Here is a 20,014-nt window from a genome sequence, read left to right on the forward strand (position 1 = left end):
TTAAAGTGAGATACACGCGTAAGGCGTGTACACCTAAACTAGAAGCAGAAAATGTGAAAACAAGACCTTCAAATGTGAGTTCTCTATTTTTTGTTGTTTCCTCTAAGTAGGCGTTTGTCATGAAAATAAAAAACATATTCATTTTATTTGTAATTTTTGAAGTTGAAGTTGTATTTGATCATACTATTTGAAGTTAATATTTAAAATTCAAATATATTTAAAAAAAATAAAATAGTTGAACTTGCAATATAATTTAAATGGATGTATTTTATCAAATTAAAAATTTTAGAATTATTTTGAAAAAAATAATAATTTAAAAGTAAAAAAAAAAGAAACCAAATAAAGTGAAAACACCTCTTGAGGTGTTCTCCAAAATCCCAAATACACCTTCAGTATTTGATATTTTTATGATCAAATAAAATTTTTGAAATAAAGTGAATAGGTATTACAAAATAAAGTGAATAATATTTATGGCAAAGCGAGTCCCAAATCTAACCATCAGAGTTTGTTAAACATTTAACCGATACTAAAAAAAAAAGACTCCCCTTTGCCAAATTTAATGGACTAAAATTACTTGAAGGTATATTTAAGGGACTATATCAGACATATCCTAAACACTGAGGACCATTTATGTCATCTTCTCCATTTACGTGTCTTCATTGCAATTCTCAGGGTCTCCCACCGACTCTTTGTTTTTTTGCATCTGAATTTTGCCGCGAAGCTTCAGATTTCGCCCAATTCTCGCCGGTAAATCCCTCATATCCCGGCGGACTTCGTCTTCTTGTAATCGAAATGAATACAGAATAGTAAGTAACGTTTTCATATTTATTTTTTTAATTAATTTTTCAATATATTCCACATTGATGAAGGTTTGAACTTTGAACTATCATTTAATTACCTTGTATTAGTCTTTTTCGTTTCAATATTTATTCGTTTAATCGTTGCTTTATTGAAAATATCCTTATTTTATTGCATTTGTCGATTTCGCTTATAAACCCTAAGTCACTATTTTGTACGTGAAATCTTATTGAAAATATCCTGAGGATCTGTTTTCCCCTTATCGAAATGGTAGAGTTCATAAGAGTTTGGGATAGTCATACAAATTGATCATAGAAGGTGGGAAGGGGTGGAAAATCTTCTATTTTAAAGCTATTTGCTGTTTCTCTACTTAAATATATCAAATTAACTGCTAATGAGCTACCGACAACAACAACAACATACCCAGTGTTATCCCACAAGTGGGGTCTGGGAGGGTAGTGTGTACGCAGACCTTACCACTACATTGGGAGGCAGAGAAGTTGTTTTCAGTAGACCCACGACTCAAGTAAAAACAGTATAAATTTCATAAAAATTTCTGATATTCATATAAATTGATCATCAGTTTTCTCATGAACTTCACTCCAGAGTACATCTGCTAATAAAATTCACTGCTAATGAGCTATCAACAACAACAACATGCGCAGTTAAAGAAGTATAAAACAGTTCGGAAAAAAGGAAGAAAATAACAGAAATGAAGAAGTCAAGACAAAAATGCTAAAGAAAGCCTGACAAAGCATACTAAGAAGATAATTCAATAGTTGAAGTGCAAGAAGCATCAATAGTAACAGCAATGAAATAACAAGAAACTACCAGGAAAATACTACGACTACTATTATGGAAGAATAAGCGATACGCTAATGAGCTATCAAATTCTGGTATACAGAGTTTCTTTATGCTGCATTGATAGACACTTATTTGAAGGACGCTTAAACCTAGGAAATATGTTTTGTGCAGATTTGGTGCTTCACCTCACTTAGGTGGTGCTTTATTATAGAACCAAGACTCTGAAGCTTGCATCTTAATGCTCATGAAGTCTATTTTAAAGAGGACAATACGAAAGAATAAATATAGTTCCCCAAACGATATATCAGTTGCTAAAGGCATTTTAGTACGTACGAATAAGATTTTTTTTTTCTTTTTCTACATGTTATGAATGAAATTAGAAATTTAGCGAAATCCCAGCAGAGACAAAAAAATACTAGGTGATTCTTCCCGTATATCCTAGCCTTGACGGACATAGTTACCTGGTATCTGTTGTTGGTGGGAGGTGGCATTGGTGAGAGGTGGCAGGTATCCTGTGGATTTAGTTGAGGTGCGCAAAAGTTGGCCCTGACACCATGGTTGTCCAAAAAAAAAAATAGAAATTTAGTAGATGAAATAATGAGTCACCAATTAAATTAGAAACTTAAAATAGTATTTTTATATTTGAAATTAGAGATTTAACTTGGGGGTTTTAACTAGCAAAAAAAATAATAATAAAATGGGGTTTTTAACTTGATAAAGAAAGGATTTTACTTCATGGTTTTCACTAATTGCAGTTTTCAGTAAGTTCATCCATATAATTATTGTGTGTGTTGCCGATTAACATTTGCAACTTTTCTTTCTTGCATTACATCTACTTTTTTTTTCATATACGCCATTCTTCAATAAGGCGCGTACTTTAGTGTGTTTTGCATTTAAATTCCTGTAGGCACTTGGTGCCTTACTTTTCTTTTTGTATTTGACGACATTATTTCATGTTAATCTCTAGATCGATTGAAACTCTTGGTGTGTATTTTTTTCGCATGCTTGCACAAGGTCCGACTAGTAACCTCTTAAGTTTTTTGAGTTATTCCTAAACTGGTTTAAGTAGGAATCAGGTCGATAAATGTTGGTCTTCTTTTATTGTAGGGTTCTTCTAGATAACCAGGATTATGTGTCTCCTGATGTAGCATTATCATAACAAGTGCATCCCAGGTTACAATATCCAGACGTAATCTATATTGGAACTTGTAGGCTATCTCTGATTATAAATGATAGCATGTGGTAGGACAATTATCCTGTCACGTACATCTGTCTCTTTGATTCTGTCTCTCTGAACTATCAAATAGGGTACAATCCTTGGAAAATCTCCTCCAGATCTATCATAAGAATCAACTTACCCATATTATAACACCACATAATGTAAGTATGTTGTGTGGCGATTCTATAATGTAAAGACTAAATTGTCTTGGTCTGTTGATAAATTTGTGCGATAACATTTACTGAACATCTGGTGACTGAGACGTAAATGTAGAACTTCGGTAGTTCTTATAATTATAGCCAAATTAAGTAGGAGGATCAAATTTAATCCCAAAGCATCCAGATGCTGCTGCTAAATTACGCATAGAAAGACAACAAACGTTTCTGCAATTGTGTTGATATAAAAACTGAGTTTTCTTAATTGATACGTTTGCTGTCCTTTTTAATGTTAGTGCTTGTTTCTATTAGTGATTTAGCATTGTCGTCTGGGTATTGCTTGAGTATGTAACTTTTAACATCTGTATGCAATTGGATCTGTATTATAATTACATTTGTTGTGATTTCCGTGCAGTGACTACCTGTTCAAACTTTTGCTTATCGGTGATTCTGGGGTCGGGAAGTCATGTCTCCTTTTGAGATTTGCTGTAAGTTTTCCGGTCTTGAAATTGTCTATTCTGGCTTTTTTCCCCCCTCTAGTGTTGCTTTTACCTTTCTTTGTGCAACATACTAGCTGACTTCCTGATTGACTAAACAAATGGATGATTTGTGGGGCATCATGGCCATATGCACTGGCCACTGGATTCTCAATGTCGTCATTTTTCTGTTCATGCTTCCCTTGGAGTGAATCAGTTGTCTGAGCACTTACTGACTGCTTCCTTAATTTTTCATATGTATTTTAAATTTGGGGAAAGTTCTCTTTCATGTCTTTAATCCAGTAGTAATCTTTTTGGATGGTTGTGCAATTTGCTTTTGTTCTTGCATTTGATGTCCAAGTAACCTCCAAGAACCTACTCCACCTTCCTTCCGCAAGACCATAGCTACTTCACCAAATTTCCATATTCAGAAGTTTAGACAGCAAAAATGCTGACCATTATGAATAGGAAATTGATGTTTCAGTAAGCTTAATTTCAAATTTATTGGGAGTTACATTCCTTCTGTGGTATGTATTGTAAAAAGGAGAGGAAAGAAACTGATACGATTGACGATTGTGGAAGGAAACAGAAAAGTGGTTTCAGCTCAGTTCAAGTACACAATGCTACAATTTGCAGCAATCAACAGGAGCCTTCTTGAAATTACAAATTTACAATATCCAATCCAATTTTGTACTTCTGCTCCACAATTTTAGTCGCATCTCATTGTTTAGGTCAGCTGGCCACATCTATGGTCATTGAACTTCGGTTACTCCACTTGTATTAGAAGCTGCACAAAAAGCTCTGTAAGTGCAATTTTAACCTTTCAAAAGATGACCTCTGTGACTCCTGCGGAAGTGAACAACAACAATTGTAGGACAGAGCAAGTACCATATGACATTAGTTTGTTCTTAGCGCCACAGTAATGAAGCAAACTAAATGATCTCTTGGTTTTAGGATATTGTCACAGTGTTTGTCAAAAGCTCACTTGAGCGCACTAAGCCTGAAACTCAAAGAAACATTGAGTGATACTAAACAATAATATGATCGACAAAACGATAATTTTTGTAATTGTTGAGGAAATCATTATGAATGACATTGTTATTTCTTTCCTGCAATGCATATATATTTTTATTTTTTTCTTTGCTGCACGTTTTTTAACCAAAGTGCTCGCTTTAATTGCGTAGAGTACTTTTTTAACGCTTCTCATCTTTGACAACACTAATTTGTAGCTTATTTGCTATAATCTCCATGTCAGTTCTTTTTCCGAGAAGGGTTAAAAATGCCTTTAACGTGATAGAAATGGCTCAAAAATGTTTTAACGCTTTTTAAAACTTCAGATAGGCCTAGAGCATGTTTAATGCTTTTCACCTTTGACAACATTGTTTTGTTGCTTATTTGCTACAAGCTGCATGCCAATTCTTTTTCGGAGAAGGGTCAAAAATACCTTTGACGTAATAGAAATGGCTCAAAAATGTCCTCCTTCCACCAATTGGATCAGATCTGTCCTTCCTTCTGCTTATTGGATCGAAAATGCCTCCTTCCACCTATTGAATCAAATCTGACCTTCTTTTCACCTATTGGATAAAAAATGCCCTTAATGTATTAGAAATGGCTCAAAACTGCCCTCCTTCCACCTATGAGTGGAGGAGCATTTTTCTTAAATTACATTGTATTTTATATACCAAGTGAATATGTACAGCTCAACAAACAAAAATGGGAGAAACACCACTGGACAATAGTCCCAGCATGTGCATGAAACACGTATGCTACCAGATTTACCACTCTCCTATACTGAACTAGGATCATGTTGTTTATTTTCACTTTGGTTATGTTTACTAATCTTGCTGTCAGTATTCCTTTCAGTGGTATATTTATCATAGCTTATTTACTCTTGCATTTGTTTTTTTAAATTCAAAACTGTTTTGAAAATGATTTCTTTTTTCCTGAGTGGAAGGTCTACTGGAAACCACCTCTCCGCCCCACGAAGGTAGGGGTAAGGTCTGGTCACCCTCCCCCAGGCCCCACTTGTGGGATCTCACTAGGTATGTGTTGTTCTTGTTATGTGAGAGTTACAGGGTATAATCTGTGTGGTAACCCTGTCCTGCTTTAATAAAAACATAGAGCTTACTGTCGAACACTAAACCAAATTGATAACGGTATTTTCTGCATTAAAATATTTATTTTTGAGCTTGGAAGTTCACCCATCCTCCCACTGTGGTTCATTTTGTACCCTTTCAAAATGGCAGGGGAGGGGTTGTTGCTTTTTTGTGCTTTCCCAGACCTACCTTAGAGCCATAAAATGCTGCAAGACAGTTTTCTTTCTGGGACGCCATCTTTCTGCCAGTTTCTTTCCTGTGATTGATTCATCTACTATGTTGTTCACCGCATGGACAGCAGTCACCCCTGACGTGGATGCAGGGTGGTCTAAATTATTTTATTCTTTTGCTTCACTATCAAACTGCTCTGGGATGGTCATCTGCGTGAGGTTGTCATTAGAAAAACTGTTCTGAAATATCATTCTTCTAGTACTGATTTCTTATTTGCTAGCCCCTTGTCATGGTCTGCAGCTGTAAGTGATAACTGAGGATAGTCCTAAACTTTCCACATAGAGGCTACTTAAGTACCCTTGTGGAGGAGTTGTTCTCTTGCTTTATAATGAAGTTGAAACTATCACCATCTCGTAGAGAATTACTTTGCCTGTGATATTTGCTACTCCTTCCTGTAATTTAGAGGCATAGCAATTGTACGAAGTTCCTTGTCTGTAAACATTTGGATGATTAATGATGAACTTGTTGCTGCTTGTGCAACTTTCATTGTTAGATTCTTAATCGCGAACTCATAGATTCTCACCCTGCTGAGAAGGGTATCAGAATATAGTTCAATGTGTTTAAATTTTCTTCTGTAAATGTTGGCTGACTATTTTGTCTCTTTTTACCATCAGGATGACACATATCAGGAGAGCTACATAAGCACAATAGGAGTTGATTTTGTAAGATACTTTATTTACTTATGTGCTAGTCAATTTTACATTTGGTTGGCATTCTGTGATCGTTTTCAGCTAGAGCATCTTCACTCTTATGCTATCACTGATTTTACAAATTATCCAAATATTTTCGTGTAGAAAATCAGGACAGTGGAGCAAGATGGGAAGACCATTAAACTTCAGATTGTAAGACTTCCATCTGCACTTCTGCTTTCGGCTTCTCATGTTACAGACACTTGTTGCGGTAAACTTGTAATGAAATCAAGATATTGGTGTTTTCTATTTTGACACTGTTTAGTGGGATACTGCTGGACAAGAGCGTTTTAGGACTATCACTAGCAGCTACTATCGTGGAGCCCATGGCATAATAGTGAGTAGTGGCATTACTTTTCTTTACGAAATATAAATAGTAATTAGTTGCCTGCAGAGTTTAATGTGAACTGTTTTCTGTACCTATTGACATTATTTTAATGGCCTCTATGGTAGGTTGTTTATGATGTAACGGATCAGGAGAGCTTCAACAATGTGAGGCAGTGGCTCAATGAAATTGATCGTTATGCTACCCCAAATGTTAACAAAATTCTTGTAGGGAACAAATCTGACCTCGTTGCTAATAGAGTTGTGTCGTATGAAACGGCTAAGGTGAATCATCTTCTTGCAGATATTTAATGGTCCTTCATCTTTAAATGGAAAACAAACTTATACTAAATTTATTTTCAGGCCTTTGCTGATGAAATTGGTATTCCATTCTTGGAAACCAGTGCGAAAGATGCTAGTAATGTAGAAGAGTCTTTTATGGCAATGACTGCTGCTGTCAAGAAAAGGTAAATGTGTTCCCTATATTAAATGGTGGTAACCTATTGTGTCTTTTATGGCGTGATCTTTGATAAAGTCCAATTAGTTCCATTTTCTGTGAGACGGATACTTATTTACTTTTATCACTTCCTTTTCTGACATTATGTTTGTCCATAAAATTGAGAGATACTTCAGGTTGCAAACATGCTTATCTTCCGGTTAGGATCCTATTTGATGCCTTAAAATGGATTCAAACACAGTGATGGACATGCAACCACTATAATCATTTAACAAACCAAAAAGAAAAATTCTAAATGATAGATATATAGCAATTAGTTTGTTTTTGGCCTCACCCCTTTGTATGAATGTTTGGTTTAATCAACTTCACTTGATTTTCTCCAAATAATCTCTTCATTTGCATATTTCTTTTCTTTGGCTTCCTGATTGCAGTATGGCAAACCAACCGGCCCCAAGTGCTGCCCAGCCTCCAAATGTAAATATTCGTGGACAGCCTGTTGCTCAGAATGGTGGCTGCTGCTCATCTTGACTACAAGAGAATGTCGGCTATTTACTTGGCTCACTGCTCAGCCATGACATATCTACTGTAATCTCACTAATCAACAACAGTGTTACCCTTGTGGCCTTGCAAAATCCTGACAGCTAGATATATCTTTTTATTTCTTGATGAAAATTTTTATCTTTTTTTCGAAGTGTACAAATTGTGGACAGAATGTTAGCATTTTGTTGAAATTCGACATTTAGGCTTCTGCTCGACATATGTTTAAACATTCGAGATCGTGATGGAGAGCATAGCTTATGATCATGCCACTAGGCATTTGAATAAATTTCTCATAGTTCAACAGAAAGCTGTACTGGTCATGAATTTGCTCAAAAACGCTGCGACTAGCATCTTTTTTTTTTCAATCGGATGTCAGCATTTCATCAGTGTTAAGAATTGTGCTAAGCTCAGAATCCTGTTTGATTAGCATAATCCCTTATTATTATTTGGGTAAACAACATAAATTCCAACATTTTGCTATCTAATTACCCTATCTCCCAATTTTTATATTAATTACTTAATATTTCGGATATGATACATAAGTTTGATCTGATACATAACTTACAGATAGATACATAACTACCAAATTTATTGACTATAAAAAAGAAAAATAACAATAAAAGAGTAAATAATGGAGCAATTAATGCGATTCTAATTGAGCAATTATATCTCTTTAATTCTTTCATCACAAGCCTTTTATCTTTACCTTTATACTGCAAGGTTTCCTACTTTAATCTTTCAATAGCTGTAACAATAATTAAAAACAATAAATAAATAATTAAATTCCTAAAATAACTCAAAGAATTAAAAAACAAAAGAAAAAAATTAACCATCCTTTAGGAGAACCATACAAAAGGGCAGTTCACGTTTGAAAGCTTCGATTTTTCTGAATTCTTCTTCTAAAGCAACAATAAATTGATTGAGCTTTGTTAATTTGTTGGAGATGACATCATGACAGAAACTTCAGTTAAAACATCTGAAATTATTTTTGGGACATAAATAAAGTTCAAATAAAATTGAATGTATCGGATGAAAAAAACAATACAAATCAACTTCAACATTTAGTATGTATCAGAAGTAATGATATATCTCATACTTATGTATCATACAATGTTTAATGTATCAGGTGTAAAACAAACTAAAACTCACATACAAATTTTCAGAATGTATCATATAAATCTAAAATCTCGACAAAATTAGCTTTATGTATCATAATAAGTATATTACATGTATCAAGTATAAAACTGAACCATAATCACAAGTTGCATTATGTATCATAAAGCATTACCCCTGAATCTATGTATAAGATGCGGTATATTAAATGTATCAGATGCAGTATATTGAATGTATCATATCTATAAAGAAACAAAAATCACATGTAAAAATTTATGACGTATTAGAACACATGCATTGTCACGAAAATTGATTTTTTGTAACTTACTTCTACCTCTTTACAGATGCAATAATCAATAACTTCTTCATCATAGCCGGGTCATTTTGATATTTCAATCAATTTTCACGAAAATTAATGTCTTTCATATCATAATGAAATGGTGGAAAGTAAAAAAGAAAGTTAATGGTTGATATATTTGCATCGTCGAATATTTGGATCGACCATTACTATCTTGCACGTTGCACTGATGGACTTATTGACGTTATTCATGGACTACTGATGTTACCATTTTCAACAACTACTTCACTCAACATGATAATGAAATTATGGAAATTAAAAAAGAAAGTTAATGGTAAAAAGATGGGAGTTGTTACATTTAATTTAGTAGATGAGAACATGGTGGAAATTCAAAAGAAAGTTAATAGAAATTATAACTTGAATATTGAAGCAGAAGATAAGACGAGAACATGGTGGAAATTCAAAATGGGTGAGTTGAAAATTTATGGGATATATTTTCTGATTTTTGGGCTTGATTTGTGGCACAATAAGGGGTTGTGGGTGGATTTTTTTAGATGTATCAGAAAAAAGACAACTATTTCGAGTAAAAAGGAATTTTTGTAATTAGTTTGGTTGGCTGAAATTTTCAGTAATAATAGAAACTTAAGATGTGATTATAAGTAATTTATCCTTATTATTTTGCCAACATTAGCTCTTGCCAACTTTGGGCAATGTGTGTGCGCCTAAAATAATTTGTCCTATACTCGAGATAATATGGCAATCTATGCGAGGAAGTGTGCCTATGGTTGCTTCACAGGAGAAAGTGCACGTATTGGAATTTGGGAACTTCAATCTGAAGAGTTCTAGTTATGCATAAAAACAAGAAATTACTGGGCAAAAGTAATAGTTTCTTTAAAACGGATCAAGGTCAAATCATCATTACTTGTTTGTATAACAGCAGAACTATACATTCAAGCCATTAAATACTTTTGAACATTAACATTCTTGTGTCAGCAAAGGCTACTTAAACTTGTAGGACGCATAAGACAGCGTATGATTGCTCCAGCTATGATGAATAAGTTCAGCTTTGGCATTGGCATTTTCACCTGCCGCACCCATCGCTACATGTAACGGATAGAGGTGATCAGGCCATGGGTGTGCCAATTTGGCACAAGGTGCTTTTGTCATATAGTTGTTTACATCTTCATACCTTCCATTAACAAGGGATTCCTTAAGCCAATTGTCAAAATCCATAGCCCAAGAAGCAACACCAGCAGTATCACGCAAAGCCCTCAAGTTATGTGTTGCAGATCCTGAACCAACTATGAGAACACCCTCTTCCTTAAGAGGGGCCAATGCTTTCCCAATGTTAAAATGGTAGGTCCCATCCTTCTTTGTCTGGACAGAAAGCTGACAAACTGGGATGTCAGCCTCTGGATACATGAGCATAAGAGGCACCCATGCACCGTGATCTAGGCCGCGGTTATTGTCTTGGTGCACTTGCTTGAAGCCTGATGACTTGAGCAATTCTTTCACCCTTTTGGCTAACTTTGGAGCTCCTGGTGCTTGGTATTTTAGTTGGTACATCTGTTGGGGGAACCCATAGAAGTCGTAAATAGTGTCATTGATTCCAGTGATGCAATTCACAGTAGGCTCTGAAGTCTCCCAATGACCAGAGATTACCAAAATGGAATTAGGCTTCTGAGTGAAGACTCTCTCTTTGAAGCATCTCAAGAAATGTCTAGCTGGTAAAGAATCATCTATTGAAAGCATTGGTGAACCATGTGATATGAAGAAGGTTTCTTTCACAGGGAGTGTCATTTGGCTACCCATTTCCATCAAGATCTAAACTCAATATCTTCACTAGATTGGCCCTTTAATGGGTTTCTGCTATTTATTCACACGGCAGTTACCTACCACCATCCAGAGCTCTCACCTACCACCGTTCTTAAATCTTAACCCTCTCATCTCTTTTCTCCTCTCTGAAAGTCAATTATCTTAAATAAAGATACCACATGTGTCATGTGCTAATTTATTTATTTTTTTGAGAAAAAAAGGAGCTTTCTGTGGTTGCCCGTGGGGGTGGGCCTTGGGTGTTGGGATAGTGGTAAACAAGTAATTAGTCACTTCCTCCGTCTCTATTTGCGTGCAAATTTCAAGACTGAAACCAAGTTTTTTACTTGGTAATGACAGCACTATTGAAATTTCAAGGCTCAACCAAGTTTTTTACTTGGTAATTTGCTTATTACGCGTGACGAGAGAATGGTATTCAGGTTTCACTTGGATGCTTCAGTTGAACCATAAGACATTGGATACAGAATGACGAAAGACTTGCAGAGAACACATCCATGAAGTATAAGAACAGTGGATCTTGTGAAGGAAAATAGTGGGTACTCCTACTCCCTTCGTAGATGAAAAAGGATAAGTGATGAAATCCTATTTTTTAACAAATCCTACTGCGTTAAGAGGACGAACACAATAAGATAAGTCAAACAGACTAGCAGAAACTAGTTCAACCCCAGCAAGGATTTGTACTCGCAACGGTTACTCGCTTGGCATCGCTATTCAAACGTTTGATGACTTCCCACAACACAAAGTCAATCGAAAATGTATTCATCCCTAGTCGGATGACACGAGCACCCTGCCATCTTCAACGAGAATATTACTACTGTAGAACAGAACTGCAGAAGAATAAGCTCATGCGTCAAGTTAATGTGCTTCATATACCCCAGTATATCAGAAGAGTAACACAATCAGATAATTTAAAATAAAAAACAACAAGAGAGAATCACACGACAGAAGAAATTTACATCGAAACACTGACACTTCCAAACTCCATTATTATAGTTAATTTGCCTCTTGGAGTGGGAGGAAAGCACTGACAACGCATCACTTGCCGCCCAATGTAGGGAAGTGACCTGGATCTTCAATGGGAGGAGCAGCTTCCACGTTGCTTGTCGTGCTGGCTCCACTGTAACCTCTAGAACCGCGGCCACGCCCTCGACCTCGACCACCAGGTGCATAATACCTCTCGCCCTCAGCAGGCTTCAAAAACTCGTTAATGCTGACTGCCTAAAGCCAGAGAAAGAAAAAGAAGATTAGATGTAAACCGATTACTATTCTCTCATTTTTGCTGATTGACACCTCATCTCAATCAACTCCAGCCTGTCCATGCACACGTATTAGAGTGGATAAAGGACTTCTCTTTGTAAAAATTGTTGCAAGGCACTATAACAGCTATAGGTTGGCAAGATTACCAGAAAATACGAAAGAAACAAGGAAAACAAAGGCCTACGTGCCTGACTGTATAAGAAAACAACCTAAATATACCCTCTACAACAATGTTGTAACATGATACCATTTTCAGTGATATGCATGCAACATCATCCAGAAAAGGGTATCAATACCTGCTGTGGTGTATAGTAAGAATAACAATTATAACAGGCTGGATGCATTGTTCATATAAGAGTTGTCACAGACTGGATACACTGTTCAAAAAGATTGGTAAAACACTATTGGACAGCATAAGAAAAGCATGTGCTGGGCAAATGAGTGTCAGGGAGATGCATGTGTCAAAGAATTACCTTCTTTGCCTTCTCTTCCTTCTCAGCAGACTCTCTTTTCTTATCCTTGGAACCCTAAAAGATCATGGCATAGAAGTATATCAAGAAATGCTTTAAAGATAACTGGCATCAAGCATGAACAGAGGACAGATGTCTCAAGGATTTCACCAATTTGACGAAGATTTCATCACCGGATTTCTTTGAGAGCTGCTGCATGGATTCAAATACTTTGGTGTCGACCTTCCTTTCCTCAGCAGTCTTAAGAGCCTGCAACGCCTTCCGTTTTTCTTCCAGCAACTTCTCATACTCTTCAAGGGTCATTTCCTATTCATTCAAGGAACATGAATTAGATTAAACATAAAACAACGAACAAATTTACCTGCATTCTCTAACTATAAATCATCTGCTGTGAAGCACTGACTGTGAACTGGTAACCTTCACCTGTAACTTCACCATGTCTCAAGGACTAGTTCTACACTTCTACCATATTTAGCACTACACTTGGAAAGTTTCACACAGTTCTGCTTCTACCTTTACGGCAACCGTTGCCAAAAGTGAAATACCTTAAAAAACACTCAAGTCTACTAATGATTTAAACACAAAGTGCAATTTCTAACTAAATGCAGTCGCAAGTGTCTAATTCAAATTTATTAGTTAAAGTTTCGTTTTAGTAATTTGTTATCCTATTCCTAACAACTACAATATGCATCCATAATGTTTCTTTAACAATTAGTCTACTGATGCGCAAGCTACATTTGTTGTGTAATGCACGCCTCTTTGACAGAGCCCATGACTTGAATCCTTGGTGCTTGCAAACAAGCTGCTGCCAAGAAAAGCAAGTTCCACCTATGTCACACATATAAGTCATAACTTCATAGCTCAAGTGCACCTTCACCAACATTATACACAGCATATTTAAAGACGTATCCTTTAATGAATTTAACCATGACCTAACCAAATGTACTGAACAAACAAGTTCCGGTTATGAAACATTCTTCTTTCAACCAAGCCCCAAATACGGAACCAAAAGACAGCTCCTCAAGCAACGCAAAGAACAATGTCCACAAGCTCCAATGTGCATTAGATATTTACTTCCAGATGATGAGGAATCATCTGATTATAAAAGCAAGGATGTAAATTTTAGACTTGCTACTTCCATGGCCCTTCAAAGCAGTAGGTGTTAAATTATGATTGCACAGACTCTCTTAAGCATCTGTTTCTAGAGCGGAGCATACAACAATAAGGCAACACAATGATCGACAAAGTTCAATTAATATTGTGTTGTGTATGATAAAGAAGACTTCACCTTATCTTCAGGCTCCTTGTCCTCAGCTTCAGCAACTAGATTTTCCTTCTTGTCATCTCCTGCTTCTTCCTCAGTGGAGGGTTTCTCCACATTCAGATTTTTCTCACCTTCATTTGCGACTTCACCAGTCATCCTGTAATAGACAATCCAACAAAATTCAACACCAACGTCTAATCAAATTCAATAGATAGAATATGCCATTATGTTCAAACTAGTTGGTTTAGGGCTATGTAAGAAAGTAAAACTCACTGAGTAACTTCATCTGCTTCAGTTCCCCAATTTCCTCGGCCAGCACCTTCACGCTTTATCTCACTTCTGCTCATACAGTGAAAGATAAGTACGACTGCTTTACAAATACAATAATAAAAAGGCGAGGTAACACAGACAAGAAAGATACCCGCGGCCAGTACCACTGCGGCGTTCAAATGTCCTACGAGGCCGGTCCCCCTCAGGCATTTCTCCATTACTAAAACCACCTTGTCGACCACCACGGAAAGCACGGGGTCCACCATAACCACCACGTCTTTCAGAGGGTCTTCCTCCTTCCACATATTCAGGTGCAACTATGCCACCTGAAAATTCTCTGTTGCGAGGAAAGTTCTCATTGTTGGATGATTCCCTATTAAACCCACCTCCACCACGACCACGGCTGTAGCCACGTCCACCACCACTACCTCCACCACGTCCAAATTCTGTTTTTGCCTCCCTCACTACACAGTTAAAACAGAGAAGAAATAAGTACAAATTTTGAATACTGGCAAAAGAAAAAAGAGGAAAGGAACCATAAGTGCAATGATTATAAACAGAAGCCTAAGGCAGATTGAGGGACAGAAAAAAAAAAGTAACTCATCCGTACTATTATTTAAGAGGAAGCACTTAATTCCAGTCAATTTGCTAGCACTTTTGAACGTGACAAGCAACAAGCATGAGAAAATCAAAATAGAATAACAGAGAACTGGCTACAATCAGACATCTTGTATAGAATATAAAAAGTGAAATGCCAAGACCAAAAGGCTTGAATAACAGCAGGAATTGAATTCTTGCTCCTTCTTTTGAAGAGAGACCATAAATAAGACAAAAAGCCTTTCTACTTCTTCAGAGGTAGAGGTATGGACTGCGTACATCTTACCCCCCAGACCCCACTAGGTGGGAATACACTGGGTTTGTTGTTGTTGTTGTTGTTGTATAATTTTATTTGTATATCAATAAATTACGTCTCAATCTTAAACTAGTTCCTTTTTGTTGGATCAATACCTTCATCCCAAACTAATTGGAGTGGCTGATAGGAGTCCTCTATACGTTCCATCTATTCAATCCAATACACATACTGCTAAGCAATTTAAAATAATTTAGGAATTCTACAGAACTAGATGTTCTTTAAATGCATACTTATCTTATCCTTACTAAGCATGAATCTTAAATACTTGGTATCATCTATCTGTGTACTTGGCTTCAATTTTTAATAATTTATTTTTACAAGGCACGGGTACGTTACTTCAACTATGTTAATACTCTTAGCAAAGTCGCATCAATCCTAAGATAAAGAATTCATCTACAATTAGTCGTGTGATTTTAAACATACCTAGCCCCCTTTTGCCACTTCTAATCACAATTATGTCACACCTATAGACTGTAACATTTGAAGGTCTACACAGATCATGATAACTTTCCTTTTGATAAATAAGCATTGACAATGCACCAAGTTGGTCTCATAGTAATTAGGAGTTGAAATCGAAATTCCAGAAAGTCGGGCAAGCTGATATACATAAGAAAAAATATGAGATGATAATGTTTTACTGATTGTGTAATCATCAAAGATAGAAAAATGAAAAGTTTAAACCATGGTAGGAGGACATATTTTGACTCCCACCAAAAAACATTAGAAAAATAATTTTATGCAGCTTAAATTCAACAAATGACTATCCGTGTGATTATTATCAGACAATATTATTTGCATGATACATCATTATTCCAAAACAGAGCATAGATCATTTAGGACACCACCACCACCACCACACACACACACCATATAAGAAGTAGAATCGGAGAAACTAGCACTATTCTTTAATGGATCATTCACAACTTCCCTTTTAAACTAACAACAACTTTACCATGCCTATAAAAATAAATCACGTGCAAATACACAAATGAGTGGATAGCAATTAGCAGGGGCGGAGCTAGAAGCCCCAAAACGGGTTCGGCTGAACCCAATAGATTTTGCTCAAATTGTGTATCTATGTTAAAAGGTCATTAAATATATAAATGTATACAAATATTAAATTTAGAACCCAGACAAGTACTCCCATAGTTAGCAAACACATCACAATTGAAAGATTGTTTCCCGAGGTACCGCTTTACAGACAACAGCTATGCATCAAACCCAATTAATGTTGGGGTCATCTGTAGGAATTTTCTCTATTCTTCCTAATTTAGCTGGGTTTCGTTTCATTTCATCAACAATGATATTTCTCTTATAAGATAAATTAACAGTTCATCGAAGTTCAGTCAAATCCTTTTTACTTCCCATCTGTTTCTCGCTACTCAGATTCCCTTAAATTTAGAAGCGGTTCCAGGATTTGGAAAGGTTATGGGTGCCATATTGCTTTAAATATAGACGTATTGATCAAATCGACCAAATATTAACCAATTTTCTACGCGGGAAAACTTCGTTGTTTATTCGTCTTTTCGATTTATAAAGATAAATGGATCGAACCAAGAAAATGAAATGATTATGGCAACTTATGTGACTATAAATTATTTCATTAGGGATAAAAGGAGAACCTTAAAGTTAAGTTATTTCTAATTATAGAAAGATAGTATTCTTTTTGTGATAGCCTAAAAAGAAAAGTGTGCACATAAATTGAGACGGGGGAAGTAATATTTTATTCTTAAAATAAAAAGGAAGAAAAAGAAAATCAGCAAAAAAATTTAAATGTCAACAAAAATCAAGAACGTTTACAACTTGGTATCAAATGAATAGATCGTGAATATAATATAGTAATACATCTATTGAGTATATGGTGCCTATCGCCTAATGGCTAAGTTGATAGCTCCAAATCAAGCTTCTCGTGGGATCGAATCTCCGTGAGAACCTATTTTTACAAAAGAAATGAAAAAGACACAAAAATGAACCAACAAAATGTGTCATGTTGGAATAGAACTCGAGTCCGAGAGTCATAGAATTTGACCTGCTACCATTGACACCAAGCGCTACATTGTTACTGGGGGTGGCAATTTCAATATTTGTAATATATTATATAATACACACATTATATAATACACACACATATATAATAAATTTCGACAGAGGCGTGTATGTACCGTGGCACCCCCGCCGTTACACGAGTTCATTCATAATATGCATTAATTAGCATTGAACGAGTGGTTAATGAGAGGATATTAAAATCTTCTCTAGGGTTATTCTGACCAAATTAATTGACCCTTTATTCTTCATAATTAACCATCAAACCTTACTCTTTATGGCGGGATATGCAATTAAAAGTGACAAATAAGTTTGTCAATTAAGTGGCGGTTCTTCAAATTTTAAAAATTAGGTAAAAGTGACAAATTTCTTTCAGTTTTTTATTTTAATATTTTCGCTCCAACAACTATAAAAGTTGTTGGATAACTGTGCAAAGTTGTTGGACAACTTTGATAGCTATCGGGACAATCTCCAGTTGTTTGAGCAACTTTACCTTTTTAAACTTAATAATATTGTGAGACCCACTTGTCACTTTTAATATATTGAAGACCTGGGAGACATTCACAACTCACTTTTCACTTTATGGCTATCAATCTTCTTAAATGGGGCATCTTCACCAATCTGATGAGATAGCAATTTTTGACTCTTGTTCTTCCCCACATATTCTAGTAGCATGCCGGATTTTATTCTTATAGATCTTTATAGTTTCTGCACTCAGTACTCATTGTTTTATACTTGTTGAATCCACGGGACTGTGCCATTGACCCGCCTCAAACTATAACGAAGGTTAGGTGACCAAGTATTAAGATTTACATCAAAATTTACAAATAATTAACCATGTATGCTCGACTTTTGCATCGATAAACATTGATTGAAGGAAATAAAACATAAAAAAAGCAGAGCTGATTCTCACCAGCCTGAGTCGGAGGAGGTGGCTTCGTAGGGAGCTTCGCCGGCTGCTTCTTAGCCGCCGCCGCCGGACCGGATGGTTTCTTCGTCGGAGCAGCTTTTTGCTGGTGAATAGCAATGAGCTTAGATGGATCATCGGTGTCATCATCACCAAGCAAATCAAAGGGATTCAAATCCGCCATTTTGCAAGCACAACTACAATAACCCTTCCTTCACTTTTTTTTTTTTATATTATTATATATATGTGTCAGTTCATCGGCATATATATATCCATTATAATAAATCACTTGTAAGATTTTAAAAAAAAAAAAAAAAAAAAAAGGAAAGTAGGGGATATCGGTGAAACCCTAGCCGCAATGCACAGAGAGTAGTACACGATGAGTCAGACAACCTAATCTGGAAATATATCGTACTTGTTTGTTCTATGGAGCTCATGTGCTTCCCTTTTTATTTTTAGTTTATTTTATTTTTTATTTAACACATTTCTTTATTAATTCTATGCTTTTTATTTATTGTTGTTGAGAAATAACTTCCTTCAAAATATCATTCAAATGCCGTTAAACCTCTCTACAGTGGCAATATTTATTCAAAAAATTATATTTATCTAAGCGTTTCAAGTTTGTTATAGAAAGATGTTGCTATATATGCATACTAATATTTGATATTCAGATAAACAAGAGTATGCAACATTAGAAAGAGCATGAATATAAGAAAGACAAATATTAGTAGTCTTTTTTTTGTGAAGTTATGAAATAATTAACGTTTATAATTTAAATATACTTTTTTCTTTTAAATTAGATATTCATATTTGAAATTTATTATGTGCATGGCATTAATGATGATTATCATAAATATTATGATATTTTGTTTTGTATATAACATATTTCTTACAGAATATTGCATAATATTTGATTATGTTGTTATAAAGAGTATTACATAGATTGTGCCATCATTATTGTTATAGGTAGAATATCGTTATAGAGGAGTAAAATAAAGCATGAAAAATCAGTTTCAGAGAAAATCAGATCATTATAGTAAAATCTTGTAATAACAAGTTGACGTTATAAATATGCCTGACTGTATGTTGTGCTACACTGGTGGTACATTTATGATTCCTAAATTATATTGCGGTCTATCAAAATATAATAATTTGATATGTTTACGATGATCGAAGAACATCTATATATGCATACTAATGATTAAAAAAAAAAGTCGAAATGAATAATGAAAAACACAATTTAAATTTCAGGAAAGCTAAAAAAAAATAGTAATATTCTTCATGTATATTTTAGGTTTTGATGAATATTATTATCAAATACATGCATGTGAAAGATTATGAGTATACGATGAATAAACGGATAGTAGGTTTCCATAAAAAAAAATATGAGAAATCACATTCACGTAGAATTTATAGCTCTACGTCAAGGATTTCAGTTGATAAAATTTCAGAAACAACTCCCCATCGAAGTCAAATCAAACTCAACTGAGGTCAAGTAAATAAAGTAATAAAGTTAGTACAAAAGATTGCGGCTACACCACATATATAAAGGGGTGTTGCTAAAGTCTCTATTACAATAAACTGTCCTATTAAAAAAAGATTCAGATAGATCTTTCAAATCGCTGATTCTGCAAAAGATAGTGGAGTTGCAAAAATATGAACCTTCCTAAAAAAACTTCAACGTTGCTCCTTTCTTGACAAGTGCATCAGCAACCTTGTTTTATTCTCTATAGATATGTTGTACTGTCGGTCCTCCCAATCTAATTGACATTGAACTTCATTCATCAATAAACGGGTCATATAGCAAGTTACCTTTATGCAACATGTTGATGATTTCTTTGGAGTCAATGTTGATTT

At 35.3% G+C, this 20,014-nt stretch overlaps 3 protein-coding genes across 3 annotated transcripts; 1 reads left to right on the plus strand and 2 right to left on the minus strand.

Moving 5' to 3' along the window:
* Positions 1-566: 566 nt before the first annotated feature.
* Positions 567-8,096, plus strand: LOC107845362 (ras-related protein RABD2a). Its single transcript, XM_016689639.2, has 8 exons — positions 567-806; positions 3,392-3,464; positions 6,394-6,441; positions 6,574-6,621; positions 6,734-6,805; positions 6,922-7,077; positions 7,156-7,259; positions 7,681-8,096. The coding sequence occupies exons 1-8, from the start codon at positions 631-633 to the stop codon at positions 7,775-7,777; spliced, it is 774 nt and encodes a 257-aa protein (XP_016545125.2). The 5' UTR covers positions 567-630; the 3' UTR covers positions 7,778-8,096.
* A 1,990-nt stretch (positions 8,097-10,086) lies between these two features.
* LOC107845353 (4,5-DOPA dioxygenase extradiol) lies at positions 10,087-11,730 on the minus strand. Its single transcript, XM_016689631.2, has one exon. The coding sequence runs from the start codon at positions 11,016-11,018 to the stop codon at positions 10,200-10,202; it is 819 nt and encodes a 272-aa protein (XP_016545117.1). The 5' UTR covers positions 11,019-11,730; the 3' UTR covers positions 10,087-10,199.
* A 338-nt stretch (positions 11,731-12,068) lies between these two features.
* LOC107845346 (plasminogen activator inhibitor 1 RNA-binding protein-like) lies at positions 12,069-18,341 on the minus strand. The gene is given in 7 exon segments (NM_001324625.1): positions 12,069-12,251; positions 12,764-12,817; positions 12,911-13,066; positions 14,049-14,181; positions 14,298-14,363; positions 14,446-14,758; positions 18,164-18,341. Coding segments are annotated over 7 exon segments (1,083 nt in total).
* Positions 18,342-20,014: the final 1,673 nt, after the last annotated feature.

Source organism: Capsicum annuum, chromosome 8 (assembly GCF_002878395.1).
Source record: "Capsicum annuum cultivar UCD-10X-F1 chromosome 8, UCD10Xv1.1, whole genome shotgun sequence".
NCBI classification, from domain to species: Eukaryota; Viridiplantae; Streptophyta; class Magnoliopsida; order Solanales; family Solanaceae; genus Capsicum; species Capsicum annuum.